General features: G+C 40.8%; 1 protein-coding gene across 6 annotated transcripts in view; it reads right to left on the bottom strand.

The window, feature by feature from the left end:
• The window catches only part of RAPGEF6 (Rap guanine nucleotide exchange factor (GEF) 6), a 132,875-nt gene that overhangs the window by 66,645 nt on the left and 47,372 nt on the right, over positions 1-18,858 (bottom strand). For all 6 annotated transcript variants that reach the window (XM_010578830.1, XM_010578834.1, XM_010578832.1 and 3 more), the window contains exon 6: positions 17,236-17,379. In XM_010578830.1, the coding sequence (XP_010577132.1) occupies positions 17,236-17,379 (144 nt within the window). The remainder of the gene's footprint in view (positions 1-17,235; positions 17,380-18,858) is intronic.

Below are 18,858 nucleotides of genomic sequence, written 5' to 3'. Positions count from 1 at the left end.
ATACAAACTGGCCAACATCTGCAAGCCTGAACTCTAAGGTGAGGAGCTGCAGTCACCTGGTTGAGCACATGGAGCCCATCTGCCCTTCAAGGCAATGAGTACCTGCAGCTCCGCTTCACCTGATGATGGGGTGGACTCAGCACACGTGAAACAGCCAAAAGTCAGCCACACATATGTCCATGTATTTACATGTTGATTTTGGCAACTGCGTACAGAAACCCTGAAGCCTGGCACTTTTGTCCCCATACACTGTGAGCTTCCATTTACATTTTATCAGACTTAAAAACCAAACAGGGAAAACCACCCTGCACAGGGACTCTGCACACCCAGCTGTGTTTCTCCCTTGTGCCACTCCACACCGTTGTGTCGCTTAGACTCTATAAACTTTTGGGGACTGAAGTCAAGAGCCAATTTCTGGCTCCACAGTCAATGCCGTATCTCATGATGTCAAGAGCACAAGGGTTTTGCCCACTGCCTTCAAACCCTGCCGGCTTTCGCATGCAAGAAAGTTGCACAATCTTTATTCTAGCCAGTGTAAGCTGCAACATAAATATAAAATTGTTATAAATAATAATGAATATATGCCTGGCCTCAGGTTTATAAGGCAATTCCCGTGTCTTCGGGACTACTTCTTGGCAGTCGCATTAATAAAATACCAGCAACTCAGCTAATTTTCTGACCGAGCATACCAAATAGTAAGAGTCTGACAAACAGTGTATTTTTTAATTTCTTTAAAGGCTTTTATCTCAATAGGTGGGTTTGCTCGAATGTTCTACATTTCATTACCTCCTTTAAAAGAAACACCCTTCCCTCCCCAGTTTCACAAAAATACTGCATCTTCAGACACACAAAATAATCTGTGTCCTTTAAAGCTAATTGTAATTACATAGTTCAGCTAAATAATTAACCAATTCCACAATGCTGCACAAAGGAAACAAGCGGTACAGCTTCATACAGCTTGAAGATTAGAACATCAGTGGGTTTGTATACCAGTATTTTCAAGTTAGCAATATATGCAAGCAGTCATAAAAACGTTACACTTCAGTAATACTTGCTTCATATATTATTAGGCTAAAAAGCAAGCTTTACATGTTTCGTAAGCAAATGGCATTTTTTATACTTCCTGTTAATTCATAAGCTATTTGTATATAAAACAAATTCCAAGATTTCAAGGTCCCCCCTTCCCATTTAGCAATGATTCTGCAAGAACAGTCCATGCACAGCCAGGAGTCCAGCATCTCATCCGAGCAGCACTCAGGCTTTGAGAAGTGAACATTCAAATAGCACCACGGTTGTCAATACATGTCAGAGAAATGCAGCACAGACAAAATCTTACTTACTTTGGAGGCCCACGGTTGCAGGCAGTTGGCATAACATCGAACAAGAAAAGCCATTTCTTAGGCTGGGGAAAAAAGTTTCCTTTCTCAAATAAAAGCCACAGAAGAAAAATATGGAGTAATATCCCTTCTGGATTCTCTTTAAAAATCATAAACCAAAGCAGCACATGTACATGTATGCAACTTCTCAGGCTTGAATTTCACACTGAATTCAATTACAGCTTCCACTATATCTGAGTAGTTTTCAGTATTGCAGTGAGTTAGCAGCAGCAATTCCTATAAAAATGTTCCAGTTTTAACAAGCACATAAATTCACATCAAAATGTTTCTTAGCTTTTCAAATACAAATATCCATACGTTCCCCCAGGCAAGAAGCATGTACCCAAAAAGTGCTGCTAAAATTGAATTAATTCTGAAATGGATTAGAACTGCAGGTTAAAGCAACAATACATTAAAAGGCAAGATATGAATTCTTCAAATTCCTTTTTTTCCTCTTCACTAAAATGCATTTACGAGTGGCTTATCTTCGGGTCCACTTTTCGGAAACTTCACGTTCACACTGTAGATGAAATTTTGCAAAGGTTCTTCAGCATCTTAGGCGATTCAGGAATCCCACACCCTGGATATTAAAGTTTCTTCTTTATACTGTTGTCCATCATAACTGCAAACACTGAATTAGTGTCCAGATTGTAGCTCCAGGATACATGATCTAACAGGTTTGCACTGTGGAATGTATTAAAAGCCTCTGCAATACAAACCCTTCTCTCTTTTGCCCCCCCCTCCTTCTTTTTTTAATGCAGTTTACAACTCTGCAGTGTTGCTTAGTATTCTAATGCATCAGTCAGATACCACGGTTAATCCACGCCTAGCTTTTCCAATTAAAACATTTCTGTAATGCACAACAAAACAGTACGTCCATGGCTACAGCAAGACTGACTGCTGGAGTCCTAATTCCTACTATCTTTGCTTGCTTCTCAGCAGCTCCCTCAGGAGAAGCTCCCATCGATTGGATGCTCCGCAGCAAGATGAAATATCTAATAAGGAGGAAAGAGAGTGGGAGGGGAACCGAGCTAAAAGGATGACATCACCTGTATAGAAAGCCTTTAGAAACTGCATTAGATCAATTGGCTACTGTATCTGCAGATGCAGCCAACAGAGCATCTTTATTGACCTAATATAAACACACGTATCGGTACAACAACTGCTCAGCAAAACACCCCTGCTCCACATTATATTTTATATCATTTTATGATCTATTAATGCACATACTGTAACTCTGAATATTTTACTTTTCTAAATCATTTTTTAATGAATCTCATGTATCTGTTAACACTTTCAACAGCATTTAAGTGAATTATTTCTCATCTTTGCATCTAAATTTAGAAATAAGTAAAATAAATATCTGCAGACATTCACATGCATGCACACAGAGATACACCCATAATCAGTTCACAATAAAATAATATCTGCTTTTATGTATGTATGTCACACAAGAGCCTCAACATTTTTATCTCATCCTATCCTAATAAGGAGATTTGTGTCTAGAATGAGAAGTAAATTTCTTACTGAAAGGTGATGTTTACAATTCTCATAATGTTAATAGTTTTGAAACCATGTTAAAAGTTTTGGTGGGTAGTTGTTTTTTCCCCCCCTCAGTCAAGACCAATTCTGTTTATAACCAAAACTGCCTTAATTCTGCAGTAGTCAATTTAGTTTTATCATTTCTTTTTGCAACTAAAAACTGAAATATTTGCAAGCAGCTTAGTACCTTGGATGGCAGCCCAGCCTGCTGGAGAGCTGCTCTGAGGAAGCACCTACGAGATCCCACACCTTTGAGCTGGGACTGCCGCGATGCTTTCAATTCCTAGAAGGCAAATGACTTCTGCTACTGTGCAAGAAGGGAGGAAAGCACGGGAGAGAAAGAGAGAGGGACAGAGGGTGCTGGCTCTGTTAAAGCCATTATTTAGTACTCTGGATTATTTACTTCATCTGTAAGAAGGGGCACTCACTGTTTCCATTTTCCGCTCTTTGGAAAGAATTTTCATCGCCATGTATCTCATTGTTCCCAGTTTGCATCAGACTCAAGGGTAACTCTCCAAAACAAAACTAGTCCTTGATAGCCATACTTCCCATACAGAAGAGGAGCTTCCAAGAGTGGCCTGGTGGCAGCGAGGGCCAAAAATCCCTTCTGTTTGTTTGTTTGCTTACTCTTGACTACTGAATTGGGCAGTTTGAGGCAATCCACAGAAAGCTCTTTTTCACCTACTGTGCTAAGGGGCACATGGAAGAAAATTCTCACATTTTGGAAGCCAAGCCATACCAACAGGACACCCCACCCCATCTCAAACCAACAGCTCCTTTCAGCAGTCATCCAGATGTTGAGTTCTTCCTGGCATATATACCAAGTTATGACAGGAGTTGCACCTTAGTTAAGAAAAAAACCTTCCTCTAGCACCTTCCAAAACTGTCTTAAAAGAAAAAAAATTGGTATTCATGTCTGAATTTACTTAACCTCTATCAGACAACAAAAATAACAACAAATGCAGCCAGGCTTCATAAATATTACTGGGTTTAATCTGTATTTAAACATAAAGGAAAATCTGAACTTCATTCATGCACTCGCAAAATTTTCAAACACAATGTCTATTTGATTTTTAAAAGCTGAAAGAATTTTAGATTATTACTTTAGATTTCTAAAATGCACTACACCAGCTATACAAATTTCTTTTACTGTTCCTTCAACACTGAACAATAGGCTAGATACGTCAGCTTCACCTTACATACCACTGTATTGCATCTTTTCTAATAATTCACAAAATTGTATTCAGAAGCATCTTAAACATCAAATATAATGCCACACTGATAAATCTTCAGCAGCAATGAACATCCAAATACTTTTATGCAGTGTTACCTGTATTATAATTATCACCATCACAATATATCAAGGAGAAAAGAAAACCCACCCAGCTAAAGGAAACCTCTCCCTGCCTGCACGCACACCGATAGCGCACAAACTCCATCCCTCGGCTAACTGGGCAGATATTCATCTCCCAACCGCATTTTAAACCTGCTGCATTGTGCATGAAATCCAATCCACTAAAGATTTTGGCGCAGATGCCATATTTTACAACTACTGTAAACACGAGCTCAATAATGGGAACAAAATTCTATTTCCTTCTAGTTTTGCCTTTAAGTGAAGATGACATCATCCCTCTGCCCGTCCTGCCAATGAGCGCAGCGGCGGTGGTCCCGGGGGGCTGCAGCCAGTTCTGCGCAGCCCTGCCTGCCCGCGCAGCCCCGAGCGGGGGGAAAACCTGACCTAGTTCCACACCCCAGCTTTTGGGGCATCCCCCCCACTCATTTCTGTTTGGTTTGGGTTCGGTTTGGGGGTTTTTTTTGTTGTTTTTTTTAACGCATGCATTTCTGCAGCCCCAGCTTCCTGCAGCGCAAGGCTGTAAGTTTTTATAAATCGTCTGTTTAATGACAAATCTCAAAACTAGAGCAACTCTGAGATGAAAAAAAAAATCCTGTACAAAGGCTGCTCCACAGTGATCGCAATCAGAATACTTGTGAAGAACTGCAGCATCGGGCAGAATCACAAACAGTGAATCGCCGGTCTCATTTTAAGCCAGATTCCAAGTTTTCAGAGAATCTTAAGGAAAAAAAAAAAAACCTTCGGTCTACAATCTCTGAATTAAATTAAAGGTGGTCTTTGTTTCTTAACACTGATTTCTTTCCATGCTTGAAATATCACGCCATACATTTCTATGCATCATTCTCTTTATCCTCCCATAACGCTATCTGAATCCTCCCCACTGTTAAATAAATCTGCATGTTCTAATTGTCTGACAAGAGTAAGTCACTGAAAAATGGGACGTTTTTAAAAGGATAGTAAGGCCTTTCACGATTTAAACGCATGTTCAGTTAAGCAGGATTAGAGTCTTATTTAAGGACACCACAAATTGAAGTTCGGCAAAAGCAGAGAGCCCTCGCAGCTGACAGCAGAAGGTACCCATCAAGCAGCACTACTTTTTCTTGATCAGTCAGGGAAAGAAAAGCCCATTGTGCAGCGCCGGCGGGGAGGACGAGCTCTGGTCTCAAAGCCGTCATGACACTGGCTGAAAAGGCAGAAGCTGCTGGCGTGCCGGCGAGCCGAGGGGCCTGGGTCTGAGCGCTGGGCTCGTGGACTTCTGTCCTTTTGTCCTCGGAGCCAGGCTGGCACGCTGTCCCCCGCCACGTCCCCCTGCAGCAGCGCTCAGCTACGAGTGGGTACCTTCGTTTGCTCCCCCCATTTTGAGTACAGCAGCTAAGGTAGCATCCTGACTCCAAGCCCACAGTGGGGGCTGGGGAAGGAGACCAGCTGCTTGGAAAGCAATCTGTCATTGCACACACTCGGGCAAAGATGTTTCAGGCTAAAATAATTCATTTTAATACAGTTTTGCGAGCGGGAATTGCCAAACACAGCAGCATAATGCAGAAATATTTTAGTATTAAGGGCACGTGCATCAAGAGGTTATTTCAATATATTTGAGTACTTTAAATCTTTCTGGAAAGGCAGGCAATGGGAAGCGTGGGGTACAGTATGCAGAGCCAGCTGCAGCGCGAGCTGGACGCAGCCTCTGCTATGCTGGCACCGCTTGCTTGATTCAGTGTCACTGGCATGCTTCTCCGATTTCTCCCCGCCATTTAACTTAAGCATCATAAATAAATCATTGTACTTTTGTGGCAAGGTTAGCCCCTCATTAGGGCTTCTCAGGAATTCCTGTTTAAAGGAAAAAAAAAAAAATAAAAAATACAACTCTCCACTGTGTTCCTAACCCTTTTAGAAAGCGGAGGCAGGGAAAGCAGCACCGCGAGCTCCCGCTCCCTTCAGGGTGACATTACGGGGTGCGATTGCATCCTTACGTGCATCGCTTTCTACAGTAGCACCTACTAACAGGCTGTAGAAAAATCCTACCCAAAGATCTGTAGGACTCATAAGTAGTATGAAAACACGATCCATCCTAAGGGAAGGAGTGAGGGAGAGCGGGAGGGAGCGGAGAGGGAGGGCAGAGACTGTCATCATCCCTGAAGTGATGTAAGCTTCTAAATATAGCACCAGCAATACAGAAGGAACAATAAAAAGGCACCATGGATTCAATTTCTCCATCGCTTTCGCACTACCCCGATCATCTTTTTTCAGCTGTTGTGTTAAGCACGGAAAGGTCACCTCCTATTTGCAGCAATTCAGATTTATATGGTTTATAATACTTTCTTAAATATGTTTATAAATTACAGCTCTCTCCTGCAGATCTCTGCCTGTCGGTGCACACACTCTGCAGCGTCGGGCAGCAGCATGATCAGCATCGCAAACAGGGACAACGCCAGCACGGGGGGAAGGGGGAAGCCCCCTCTGCTATGGACTCAAACAAAAAGTTCATTTCTACAGTTTGAACCAAGATGATTCATATCACGCCCTTCCTTCCTGACATCTCATTTCAGCAAGGGGTGGGGAAGTTTGGGAAGGTATGCAACCCAAAAATCCCTGGTGATGAGAAGGAGTGGATACCAACCCCAGAAGAGTCAGTTTGTGGGACTGAATCCACCCAGAGATACTGAAAGGACAAAATTTCCAATATCCCACAGCAAAATTTCCCAAACACATTTAGAAATTTGCTCACTAAAACATTACCTTGATCTAGTCTCAAAACTGAAATCACAGCCCAAACCTAACACGGACCTGGCCATAATTTCCTCAGCTGCCACCTACCCAGGAAGCCAGTCGGAGTTTCACATTTGGAAATTGCAAAGCCCACCAACGTATATATTCATTTTCACCCTCAAAAAGTTCATATGAAAACCAATATGAAATACCGCTTTTTCTTCCCCATTTACAAAAACTGTATCTCAAGTCAAAACAAGCAGGTTAAGACTATTAGAACATAAGGTACCAGCACACCTCTCACAAGAAAAAGGCCTCCGATTAAATCACCTTGAGAATAATACATTAACTCCACAGATGAGGTTAAAAATCATTAAAATGCCACTTCCAATATTTCTTCTGTCATTTTTCTTGAGGATTAACACCAAGCTGGAAGCCTGAAAGCAGGAAACAGGGAGGGATCTGACTCCTTCTACCAAATTTCAAAATTTCTCTCTAAGCAAGGGTGATTTTGCACAGTCAACTCTCATTTATTAGTCGTCAGGGTATCCAGCCTGAAGAGTATATAAGACATAAGTATCATCTCAGGCATGACATCTCATGAACACTTTTTTCCCAGGAACCGACCTGTGTCTGGAGGTACCACGACGCTGCTTTTCTACGTGCAGAGTCTACACCGACAGACTTGTCTGGGCTCAGGCATAACTCCATGCACAGGCATCTCGGCTGTCCCTGGACCCAGGCAGGGACCAGCCAGGCGTAGCACAGCCTGAGCTCGGCAGCAGCATCAACAGGGGAGAACGGAGTGGGTAAAGCACTGGCAAAACTGCTCCCAAGGGGTTTACTAGCAGGGTGACTACAGCACAACACATGGATCCCCAAATCTGCCGTGTTGGGGAAGCGCAGAGCAAACCCTAGAGCAGCTCTTCAGGGCTTCCTTCATTAGATTAAGCATTACAGCGTAGTGATTTCCAAACTTTCTCATTTTCTGGTACGATCCAGCCCTTACTGCCTTTAAAAATGGAAAGCCAAATATACCCTTGGAAATTCTTCCCCACCGTCATTTGGGGTCCCTCCCTCCACTGAGGGCGAAACAGCAGCAAAAGCCCAGTTTTTCTCACCCAACCTGAGAAACCGATCTTAACAGATAAAGCAATGGACAGGCCAGATGCCATAACTGCACTCCAAGTTTACAAACCACAACAGTTAACCAAACTTTAAAAGGAAACAGAATCCAAAATCATAAAGACAACACATGCATGCAGTTTATTGTGGCTACACTACGTCAAACTAAAACTTAGTCATATCACAACAAAAAATGTTAATACTCATCAATAGAAAGCAACTCTGACTTGCAAGAACAAAGTAAGTATCAAGAAGGAATTAAGCTACAATGACAGTCCCATTTAGCCAGAGACTTCATTTAATCAACTATTTCAAGTATTTCATCTGTCAGATATATCCCCATTAAGAAATTTTCAACATATCAAATGTAAAATTACAAATGCTGTTAAATGTCATTAGATAGCAATCAGTTCTATGCCAAAACCAAAGATATTCTTCTAGCTATTCTCTTGTAGAGATAGTGGTTTTCATGCCAAGTTTTTCAAGGAAAACAGGGCATCCAAATGCTTGCATTATGCATTGACATTTTCTGATGGTGATTTTAACTGAAAATTGCTCAGGATATTCTCAGTCCCTAACTTGGTCCAGAAGGCTTCCGAAGAACATGACTGAGTTGAGTCGAATTTCCATATTCTAAATTAGAAAACCATCTTAACTTGAATACAAAGTTGAAGACAACACCATCACAATCCTTTAAAGAAGTCCTTCAGTGTTACGTGACATTCAACCCAACGACTCAAACTTACAACTCTTCAGGCTGAAATACAAAATGACCCTTTGAACAACTCCTTCTCTCTAAGACATGATAAACCCAAACCTAAGTGAAAGGTTGAGCTGGCTACAAATGCAAATACAACCAGGCTGCTACACTTCAGTACAGCATATTGAACAGAAACAGCCCAGATGGAAGACAGGAAACAAAAAACAGATCCACACACGCTACCATCTCCCTGCATGCAGGCGACCAGCTTGCTGGCTACTACCCTGTCGTTTTTCTACAAGAAGCCACTGAATATGTCATTTCAAAAGACTGAAACAATAATGTTAAAAAGAAGGATCTGACATAGAACTGCAACTCATAGACAAAAGGTTTTTAAGTCCCCCAAAACACTGAAAGGCCTTTCTCAGGTGCAGAGCACTGCTTTTTGCCCTTAACCATCTGAGTGACACGATACAATTATGAGCAGTGGGCACAACCCTTACACATCATTCTCAATATAGTTTGCATAAGAGGCTGCTTATAACGAATTAATGACTTTGGAACTGCCACCCAACCCCTTAGGGTCCATCAAAACAGAGATTAACTCTCTGAATATGCTACATAAAATATTTTCTCAGGCATTTTCCAAGGAACTGAGTTAATTTCTACCATGGTGTGAATTCGTCTACGTGGTGAAAGGAGAAGGAAGAAACAGATTACTGATTATTGGATGGTGAGCACATTAATCATGACTCAATTTTTTTACTTCTTGTGCATGTTAATTTGCAAAATATCTAGAATTTTTGGAAGGTTCTTCTGCCACAAGCTGCCATGGAGCAGCAACAGACATAACAGTACGTCCCTCCCACAGCACTGCCAGCACCAGCTTAGGTCAAGGTCTGAGCAACTCTCGGTTCAATCCCAGTTAAGAGTGAGGAGGTTTCCCTGCAAAGGACAGACTGTGCTCAGGATCCATTTCCAAACAGTTCCAGGCTTCCCGGTGAAAGTGCTCAGTTGTAAAAACACTGATGTGTTTGGATTGCAAGTAGGACCTAAGTGTAAAAATATCCACAAGTTTTTCTTGAATTATCACACAGACAAGTGCAGTTCTGCTGTCTGCTGAGCAAGGGGAGGGTTACACACAAACCTGCTACAGGGATGATACTGGGGTCATGGGGCCGATCATCACCTCAGCTTTCACCAGCACCTGGGGGGGAGCAGCTGTACAACTGAGTGCTCATCTTATTTGAGACAGAAAAAGGTTTAAAAAAAAAAAAAAAAGCCTTTGAGGCAAGAGAAGAATAGAAGAGCAGAAAATTATGGTGTAAGCACTGGTAGGAGAAAAAAAAAAAAAAGAGAGAGAAATTTCTTTAAAGCCATTGGCAAAATACATCTGTGTCCATGTGGCAAAAATCAGCTGCTTCTTCAGCCATATAAAAGGTGAAAGATGAGTAAGTCAGACCTATTAAGCAACCTCACAGTGTAGCTCTCCCTAACAGCAACTCAGCATCTTGTTCCAAGACTGAAGCCGGCAGCCTGGCAGAGCAAGAAGACATCCATTGGTCCTGTAGAAAAACGATGCCCCAATATGGTGCCATCGTCCACTGCCACAGGCTCTTCCACAGGCAATGAGAAGGGCTGTATGCTTCTGCCAGCGGCCAGATTTGAGTAAATACAGGTGCTCGCTTAAAATAAATCCTCCCTAGTTTCGGTTTGATGTAGTTTCATTTGCACATCATTCTTAAATGCTGTTAAACAGCTGCACATGTCACCTCTGAATTGAGATGATTTCTGTAATTCACAGTTTACCTAAAATCTGCTTGTCAAGTCCGTAAAATCTTCAGGGAAACTCCTGAATATACGTTTTGAGTAACTACAACCACTTTCATTATGGATAAATTGGGGTTTACATGTTGCACATGTTATTACTTTAAAAATAAAATTTTAATCTGAAAAACACAGATTTTAACCAAAGGGCAGTATTTTCAGTAAGTGTTCTCTTACTTTGTGCGCAGCCTATCCAAGTCACTGCTCTTTGGAAACTGCAGACGCTTACTAATTGGTCCATGGAAATTCCTAGGAAGATTTTTAATGCACAGCACACTTTGAGGATTGGTGTTTTGTTCATGACCATCATAACCAGCGACAGACTTTCAAGGAGTCCTTGACATAACACTGCTGACAAAACGAGCAGACAAAATCAATACATAAAATAAAGTACGAGCGAACGTGCATTTGGCAATTTTCCCCTCGCTCGCAGAAGCGAAGGGAAGTGCCCGAGGGCAGCCGTCTCGGCAGACCAGGGCGAGCTCGAGATGCCGAGCACGGGTTCCCACGCTGGACGTCAGCAAGACCCTGCTGAAGGTTGTCCCCAGCTCTACCGGCGAAGCGGCATTTCGCCAGGGAAGCAGAAACCTCTGACATCATTCGTTAACAAGGCTGCTTAACTGCTACATCATTCACAGCCTCTTCCCCTACCCCCAAAGACCAGTCTGGCAGTTTGACAGTAATTTTCATTTCCAGAAAGCCGGGGGCTCCATTCCCCTCACACTGCAGCCAGCTCCCTTGAGGCACAGGCCACAACAAACCTGAAGACGTCTGCTCAGGAAGTGAACGCGCTGCAGACGCAGCTTCTTTTTGATCACAGAAGCAAGAAAAACACTTAAAATGGCAGGAGTTCAACAGACCTGCATACAAGTGACTGAGCACACGGGCTTTTCCAGAGGTCCTGTCCTGCCCAGGTAGCCTGGCTAACGGAGGTATCCGCACACCCCGCTGCTCTCGAGCATACGCGACCTGCGAGGTGGGATCCAACTTACACCATGCAAAATTTAAGATGGAGATTAAAACAGAGAAAATCCTCATGTTGTAAAAACAGTGTCAGGAAGAAGGAACTTGCATTATCACTTTGCATCGCACGACACTTCCAGAAAGCTATCAACGACGTTAATATCTGTACCCACTGAGTACCCAGCAAGACTCATGGATTTCAGCAAGACCCAAATTTTCTTCTGATTCATTAGTTAATAAACCTAAAATACAGTCAAGCATTTTTTAAAAGTGTCAAAAAGAGGAAGCGTGGACATAAAAACACATTAAAAAGCAATGAGCTGTGAAAAACACCATCCTCCAGTGATTTTAGCCACTCACAGATCAGCCACAGCCTCTTTAAAATTAACCAATATTCCAAACAAACCGATGCCAGCCGATGCTGTGTCCAAGTTTAACAACAGGCAGCTGGAGGCATGCTGTAAGTAGGTCTTAGTTGTTTTAGATCAATAAAAGGTACCATTTCAGCAAATTTACCTGGTAGTTAAAAATAGATTATAGAAGACCCACAGTGTTTTATAGCATTTAAAAAGGAAAGGATTAGTGATGGTAAAGAACCTGATGGGTTTGATCCAGCGTATTGAAATGTGACTTAACTTCCTAAATTGTGAGATACCCTACGCTAACTCCAGCCTCTGACAGGATTACATTAAGTAATGATCAAAGAACAAGAAACTTGCCACTCAAGCAGTCTTCAGTGACAGACTTCTCTGAAGATAAGTGCTTCTACAAGGCTCCAGGAAAATTTTTACATGATGCAAGTATTAAGATACTGTCTGTAAAACTTAATATTATAATAAATCTTTTAAACCTCATCATCCTCTTACAAGGTTTTTTTTTTTTTAAAAAAAAAGTAAATCTGCATCTCTGAGAAAGGGGATTACTACTAAAAGTTTGGTACCAATCTCTTTATTCTGTTCTACTATGAACTAACAACCAAAAAAATTCAAAATGTTGTCACAACTCCATGGAAACATGCATCACATCATGCATGCACTACTTTTAGATATACAAATATTCTTCATTTCAAAAAAAAAAATCAGAGAGAACTGTCAAAAATGCATGTAGGTAATAAATTAGTCAAAAATCTTACTTAAATGAAAAAAGATTTGAGCTTACAGGTCTGAGGGTCATGTAAAAATTTGAATCAAATTGCTAAATCATGTTTGGTTTTGATTACTGCAAGAAATGTAAGCGCAACACTTACCATCTCAGGTTTTATTTTTTAATTGTGAAGATAAATACTTGAAACATTTACTTTCCAATTACTTGATCCAAGATCAAAACAGCAATTTAACTTTTATAAAGCACGAGAACTACGATTAAACATTTTTTCCTAAAAGTGTTAACATAGAGAAGTCATCTGTTGTTAGTCTGGCTGTAGTTTTGTGAGCACCTGCTGTATGGTCACAAAAGTTTGGGACATAGTTGAACAATCACAATTACTTTTTTCTTTTGCAGTTAAGAAATACAGTTGCATTACTTACTGGGTTGAGCACTAAACTAAGAACTAGAAATTACTAAGTATTTATCTCAGTTATGATAATGCCCTACCGCACGACCCTGGTTCCTGTCTGGATTCTTATCTACATTACAGACAGTAGTAATATGCACAGAGTGCAAACCTCCAAAAAGATATGCAGTCATGCTAACAAATAAGATCTGAAGCAAGAGCAGGCATAATTAATACTAATGGCACATCTCCTTCTAATCCATGAAGTTTGAGCAAGAGCTTTCTCCAAACAACTCCAGCCTCACTTTCCCACCCCCCCAGTCAAGACATCACCGTGGGGGTGACATGCAAGGCACAGAGAGTTATTAAGTGACAAAAATGAAAAAGGCAACAGAGCTCAGAAATGCTCAGGGATAAAGAGATCCCATGTAATCACGGGGATGCTCAGACCTGCCCCAGGTGGACAGCCAGCCGTACGCACTGGGGCTGCCACCGTGGTCTTCGCCTTGCACGTGACCCACCACAACAGAGCCACCTCCTCCGTCACTTCATGCGCAGCAATGCTATTTTGCATCCTGGAAAAAAAACCCCAAACATTTGAGAAGTGTTTCGCCAAATACACGTTTATCCTCAAGATTGTGCCGGCTAGAAGGGAAAAAAACAGTGCCAACAGGACCTTGACACGGCTACTGCACACCCCTGCAAGTGGGAGCCAGACCTCAGTCTGTTCACCCACCTAACAAGAGCAAGTCTAACATACTTCCTTGCATATGTATTGCGAGAACAAATTCACGTCACTATGCACTTTGAAGGTATAGACAGAAATATAAACCTATTCAGTTTGAGAAGAACGAACGCTGGCAGCATATGTTCACTGTATTTTACTGCAAGAAAAAAAAAGAAAAAATGACCACACCCAACTTTAAGTACTTATTCTGCAGGAGACCAATGTTCTTGTGAAACAACATTGCTCTATGAACCACAAACATGTAGTAAAGGAGTCTAAATGGTAACTCCTTCATCAAAGAAACCAACCAGATGATCCGTTTTTAAGATTAGTTCATTCAAGGGGAAGGGGAAAAAAAAAAATTAAGATACCCACCCACAATAATTTGAATGTCAACTATCGTGAAGACACACAGTTAAACTAAAGTACTAGGGCTCTTCTACTTAAAGTGAGAGGCATATGAGAAAGGAAGAGTTTCAAAGACAGTAACAATCATTTAAAATATTACTTAAAGTATCTGCATATGAATCTTTATTTCATGGCCAATCACAGGGATTTCTACAGAATGAGTTCCAGCAATAACAAGCAGGGAGCTCCATGTGAGAAGTAGATGCAAGCTCATGTCACAACCTAATGGGTAATGTTTTATAAAAACAAAGATTAACCTTAATCATAAATACTAATCATAGTATATTTAGTGCACAGAGATTTACATTTTAAGAAGTTAACGGAGATTGCATAGGTAATTCTCCTTAAAAGCAAAACACAAGAAATCTTCTATTTATTCGTGAAAGGAAAAATTCTGAGCTGGGATAAAGCAACACCAAATTTCAATACCTATAGGATCTAAGTTTTCTTTAGAAAGCAGAAAACTACCTGTGCCTGAGAGATTAGGCTTTTAACAACTTAAACAGTGTCACGCTGGGTACTCTAACATCGTACCACGGGAGCCTGACTGAAGTCCTTGCAGACTGGCTGGAAAGCTCTGAGCCCTCCCAGAGCAAGCAGGGCTCACAAAAGGTCCATCAGGCTACATTCAGCGTCTGTCAAAGAGCATTTAGCAACAGGCTGGAAAGTGAAATACAACACTGCCTTTATTCATTAGCATTATGCCAGAGAGGAAATCTGCTGGTGAGTTTGTAAACAGTTTTCCCACTCTGGCAGAAACGTTATTGCAAGTTCCTGTCAAATGAAAGTTTCATTCAAAAACCCTCCTCCTTATCCTGCCCATTCTCACATGGGCTGACATGAAGGGTTACACTGTAAAGCCTGTTTTTCAAGACCGTTGGAAACCAATGGCCATGTATGAGCAGACTCATACAGGTTAAGAGTTAAACCTAGGCACAGAACAAACCATACCTCAGAAAAATTCATTATTTTACCAGATTATAATGGAATATGGAAAAATGTAGGCACCAAATTTTTATTTACTTGTCAAACAGGCTGCTGGTTATCATGTTTTGATTTCTTAGTCATCTGTTGAGTTACAAATTACTTTTTGCTACAACAAGTACTGTGAGTATGACACTTTCCAATTAGGAGCTTCCAGTCTACAAAGCAAGGATTGGTATTTCAATTCAGACGGCTGCAAGCCCAACAGCTTGCAGATTTTCTATCAGAGAGGTGGTTGTTTACTCCTTGCCACTTAGCACTCACTCATCCAGAAGAACACCTAGCAGTGTTAACAGGATTCTTTTTATATATTCCTAATTAACTGACATAAAAGCAGATTTAGGAATGTGCTGTTGATTTATGAAGTTTATACCATTTCCCATCAAATGTTGACAGAGAGATATAGATTTTCATACATCTGAGGAAGCCACCATGTTTGCAACAAGAAACCATACGTGCAGCGACACGCATGCGCTCCGTGTCATTGGTATCAAAGAAATAAATCAACATGAAGAAAAATCCTAACGAGGACATCATTTGTTGACTAACCACAATCCTGTGAGAGTGTACCACACCGACGCCTTGCATGAATAACTGACAACCTCTGAAATCATTCAAGAAGCTGTGTAACCTGGTCTTTCTTAGACCAAAGATGCCAAGTCCCTTCTCATGTGCCCCTCCAGGCAAGCTGCACAGGTAGCATCAGCATCAGCTGTTCCTGGGATTCTCTTCCACTTAGCACTCTAGTCTGAAAATTATTTTGTGTGCTTATTCATTGGCACAAATACCAAAGCAAAAGAGACAGATTTTGTCATACACGGATTGGAATTTAATTCCCAAAGCCTCAAGCACGACTGCCCAGAATATGAGGATCCAACATCTCATTTCATCAATAACTAATTCAACGACTTACTAATGATAAAATCCAACACGTGACAGTTCTTGAAATGAGATGGCAGCGGACGTTAAACTTGAAACAGCATATTCTCTTCCTGTCACAGCAACCAGAGTTCTTCTGCTTACAAGACAAATGCCACAGTAACCCCTACTCACAGACACGCTAACGCTGTGGAGAGCCTAAAATCACCACCTGTGATCCAACAGCTACCACCATGCAGAAAAAAACAGCAGTTTATTCTGAAACAGAGAAAATCTTTTAAGTTTAGATATCTAACTGCGCACATCAGATATTTTGAATTGTATCAACTAAGAGAGGCTTTGTACCTTCTGGGGAGATGAAAAGGAAGATGGGAAAAAAAGGGGAGAAATTGAATTTGTTTTTTTTCTTTTCTGTGCATGAAGACTACTCAAGGTTGGTGTACTTCCATGTTACTACTGTTTTTTAACCTTTGCTTTTCAAAGCAAATCAAAGTATCCACAACAATTATTTTCAATGAAATAATTTGTCTAGATCACACATATATCCTGCTACCAAGCAGGAAGTTTGTACATGAAAAATAATGGTAAAGAGAAACCTTCATAAAAGCATTGTGACCACAGCTGTATGTGCCTTCACAGAGCACAAATTATATAGTCTGTGATGTTATTTAAGACTGGCAAATGAGTTGCCGTTACTCTTTTTGATGCTTGAATTACCACTATACTATTTTTAAGCAAGTAAACATGACCAACCGCATTCACGCATTCACGATTGACTCAAATTTGAACTATGGTTTGGAATTATTAAGGAAAAAGAGAAAATCATCACTTCCTACATCTTACCAAAAGAACTCCAGGTAAAACCAACAAAACCCAAGAATGACTATTTCTCTGTCCAGCCAACATGTTAAGATTTATTTATAGTGCTCAACTGAAAATCTCTAAGCCAAAAAACCTTTTTTCTAACTAGTGCCTGAATCTTTGCTTCCACCCACGATGTTTGAATCCAAAGCACTCTACTGGTCCCCAACAAGAAGAAAGCTCTCTCAAAAATGACAAAGATAGACTATTATTTCTCAATAAAACAAAACACCAGCCAGCCACGCAGACGGCATGATGCCAAGGAGCTCGGCCAAAGGCGAGCAGACTCACCGACATGTAACTGCTGGAATCCACATTGTCAGTGATGGTCTGACGTTCGCCCCTCTGGTTGATCTTCCTAAACCTCCGACGGGACTGCCTGAGCGGGACTTCTCTTTGCAAGATGTTTTCCTCATTGTCTTTGGAGTTCTCCACCTGAAACACATGTTCAGGTTCCTGGTTAAACATCCAGTTCTTCCATATCACCGAAAGCCGATGAAGCCGTATGAAGCTCATGAGGAAGGAAAAAACATAAGTTCAGAGCAGTTAAACTCTTCTCGAGAAAACGACTGTGGACGTTTCAGAGAACCACTGCTGCCTGTCTCAGAACTACGTTATTACAATGAGCCAGAGGCCACAGTTTCCTTCCAGGAAACAGTTTTTTTTTTTAAAAGTTTAAAAGGCACACGTATCCCCTAAACAATGTCACTCACCAGCAGAAACCCTTTTGCAGCCACACGTATCACACAATGCAAGTTACAGACACTGCTCGATTCAAGTGTATCTTCAACACAGAAGTTACCATTTCTTCGAGTATTTACAATGTGGTAAAGACGTTGAATTATATCCTACTTTTACTGGTGTAATTTTTAAAAGTGTAACTTATTTCTAGTATCAGTCACAACTAAACAACTTCAAATATTCCACCTTTTTATAAATAGCTACTTCACCTATGTCATATTGACTTCTAATCACTTCCAGCAGATTACGAAGAAATAACTAGAACTTGATTCATATCTTGATGTTAAATATTATTTGTGACTAAACAATAAAAATTAGGTAAATTCACCTTGTTAGTAAAAGCAAACATGAAAGCTTTTTATCTCACTAGTTACAATTCCTTTTTTCTATAAAAAGCAATCTCATCCTTTCCCATTTCCTTCTGATGTTTTGGAAAAATCTCTCTTAGCAGGAAGCAGAACAGACATGCATGCAAATAGGCTGCAGCCGGGCAAGAAGCTCCTCTACAATACACTTGCTGTATAGGAATTTATACTGTCCTCAATGATTTTTTTTAATTTTTTTTTTTTTTTTTTTCCCCAAATTTTCACTTGAAAAACCTAAACATAAGACTTTAGTACTGGAACAGGAGAAGAACCTCTATGTGGTCTTAATGCAGCCCTCACTTCAAATACTTGGGTAAGTTATCTCAAAATTAAAATTCAAAAGGTATAAAGGAATGAAAACCAGAAAGACTTAACAGACAGGAACAAGAAAGTAACCAAAATATCTAAACCATCACAGAAGCAAGATCACATCTACTTTCCACATCGCTTTTTCCAAACAGCTAAGGCTGTCTGAGGTCAGAAGAAGGTGCAAGCAGCTGGGCTTGCCTTGTGGGTTATTTTTAATTCCCTAGAGAAAAATATACATTGACAAAATATGTTAGAGATACAATAGTTAAGAAGAGTGAACCTCACACCACAACGTTTCCAGAAAAGAAAGCAGAAAAACAGACTTCCCCTAGCAAGGGACAACCACACTTTTCACTAGAATTTTACTACTTGTTTGCAAATGCACAGGACAATGAGCAAAGATACCTTGTAGCAGAACTGCAGTAAGCACAATGGTGTAAGGATGTAAAAAACAAACAAACCATCCAACCGCCCAAAAACCACCAATGTATGCAGGCAG

This window comes from Haliaeetus leucocephalus, unplaced genomic scaffold (genome assembly GCF_000737465.1).
Source record: "Haliaeetus leucocephalus isolate CR32 unplaced genomic scaffold, Haliaeetus_leucocephalus-4.0 Scaffold656, whole genome shotgun sequence".
Lineage (NCBI taxonomy): Eukaryota > Metazoa > Chordata > Aves > Accipitriformes > Accipitridae > Haliaeetus > Haliaeetus leucocephalus.
Note: the sequence above shows the minus strand (reverse complement) of the source record. Positions and strands in the feature narration are given on the sequence as shown.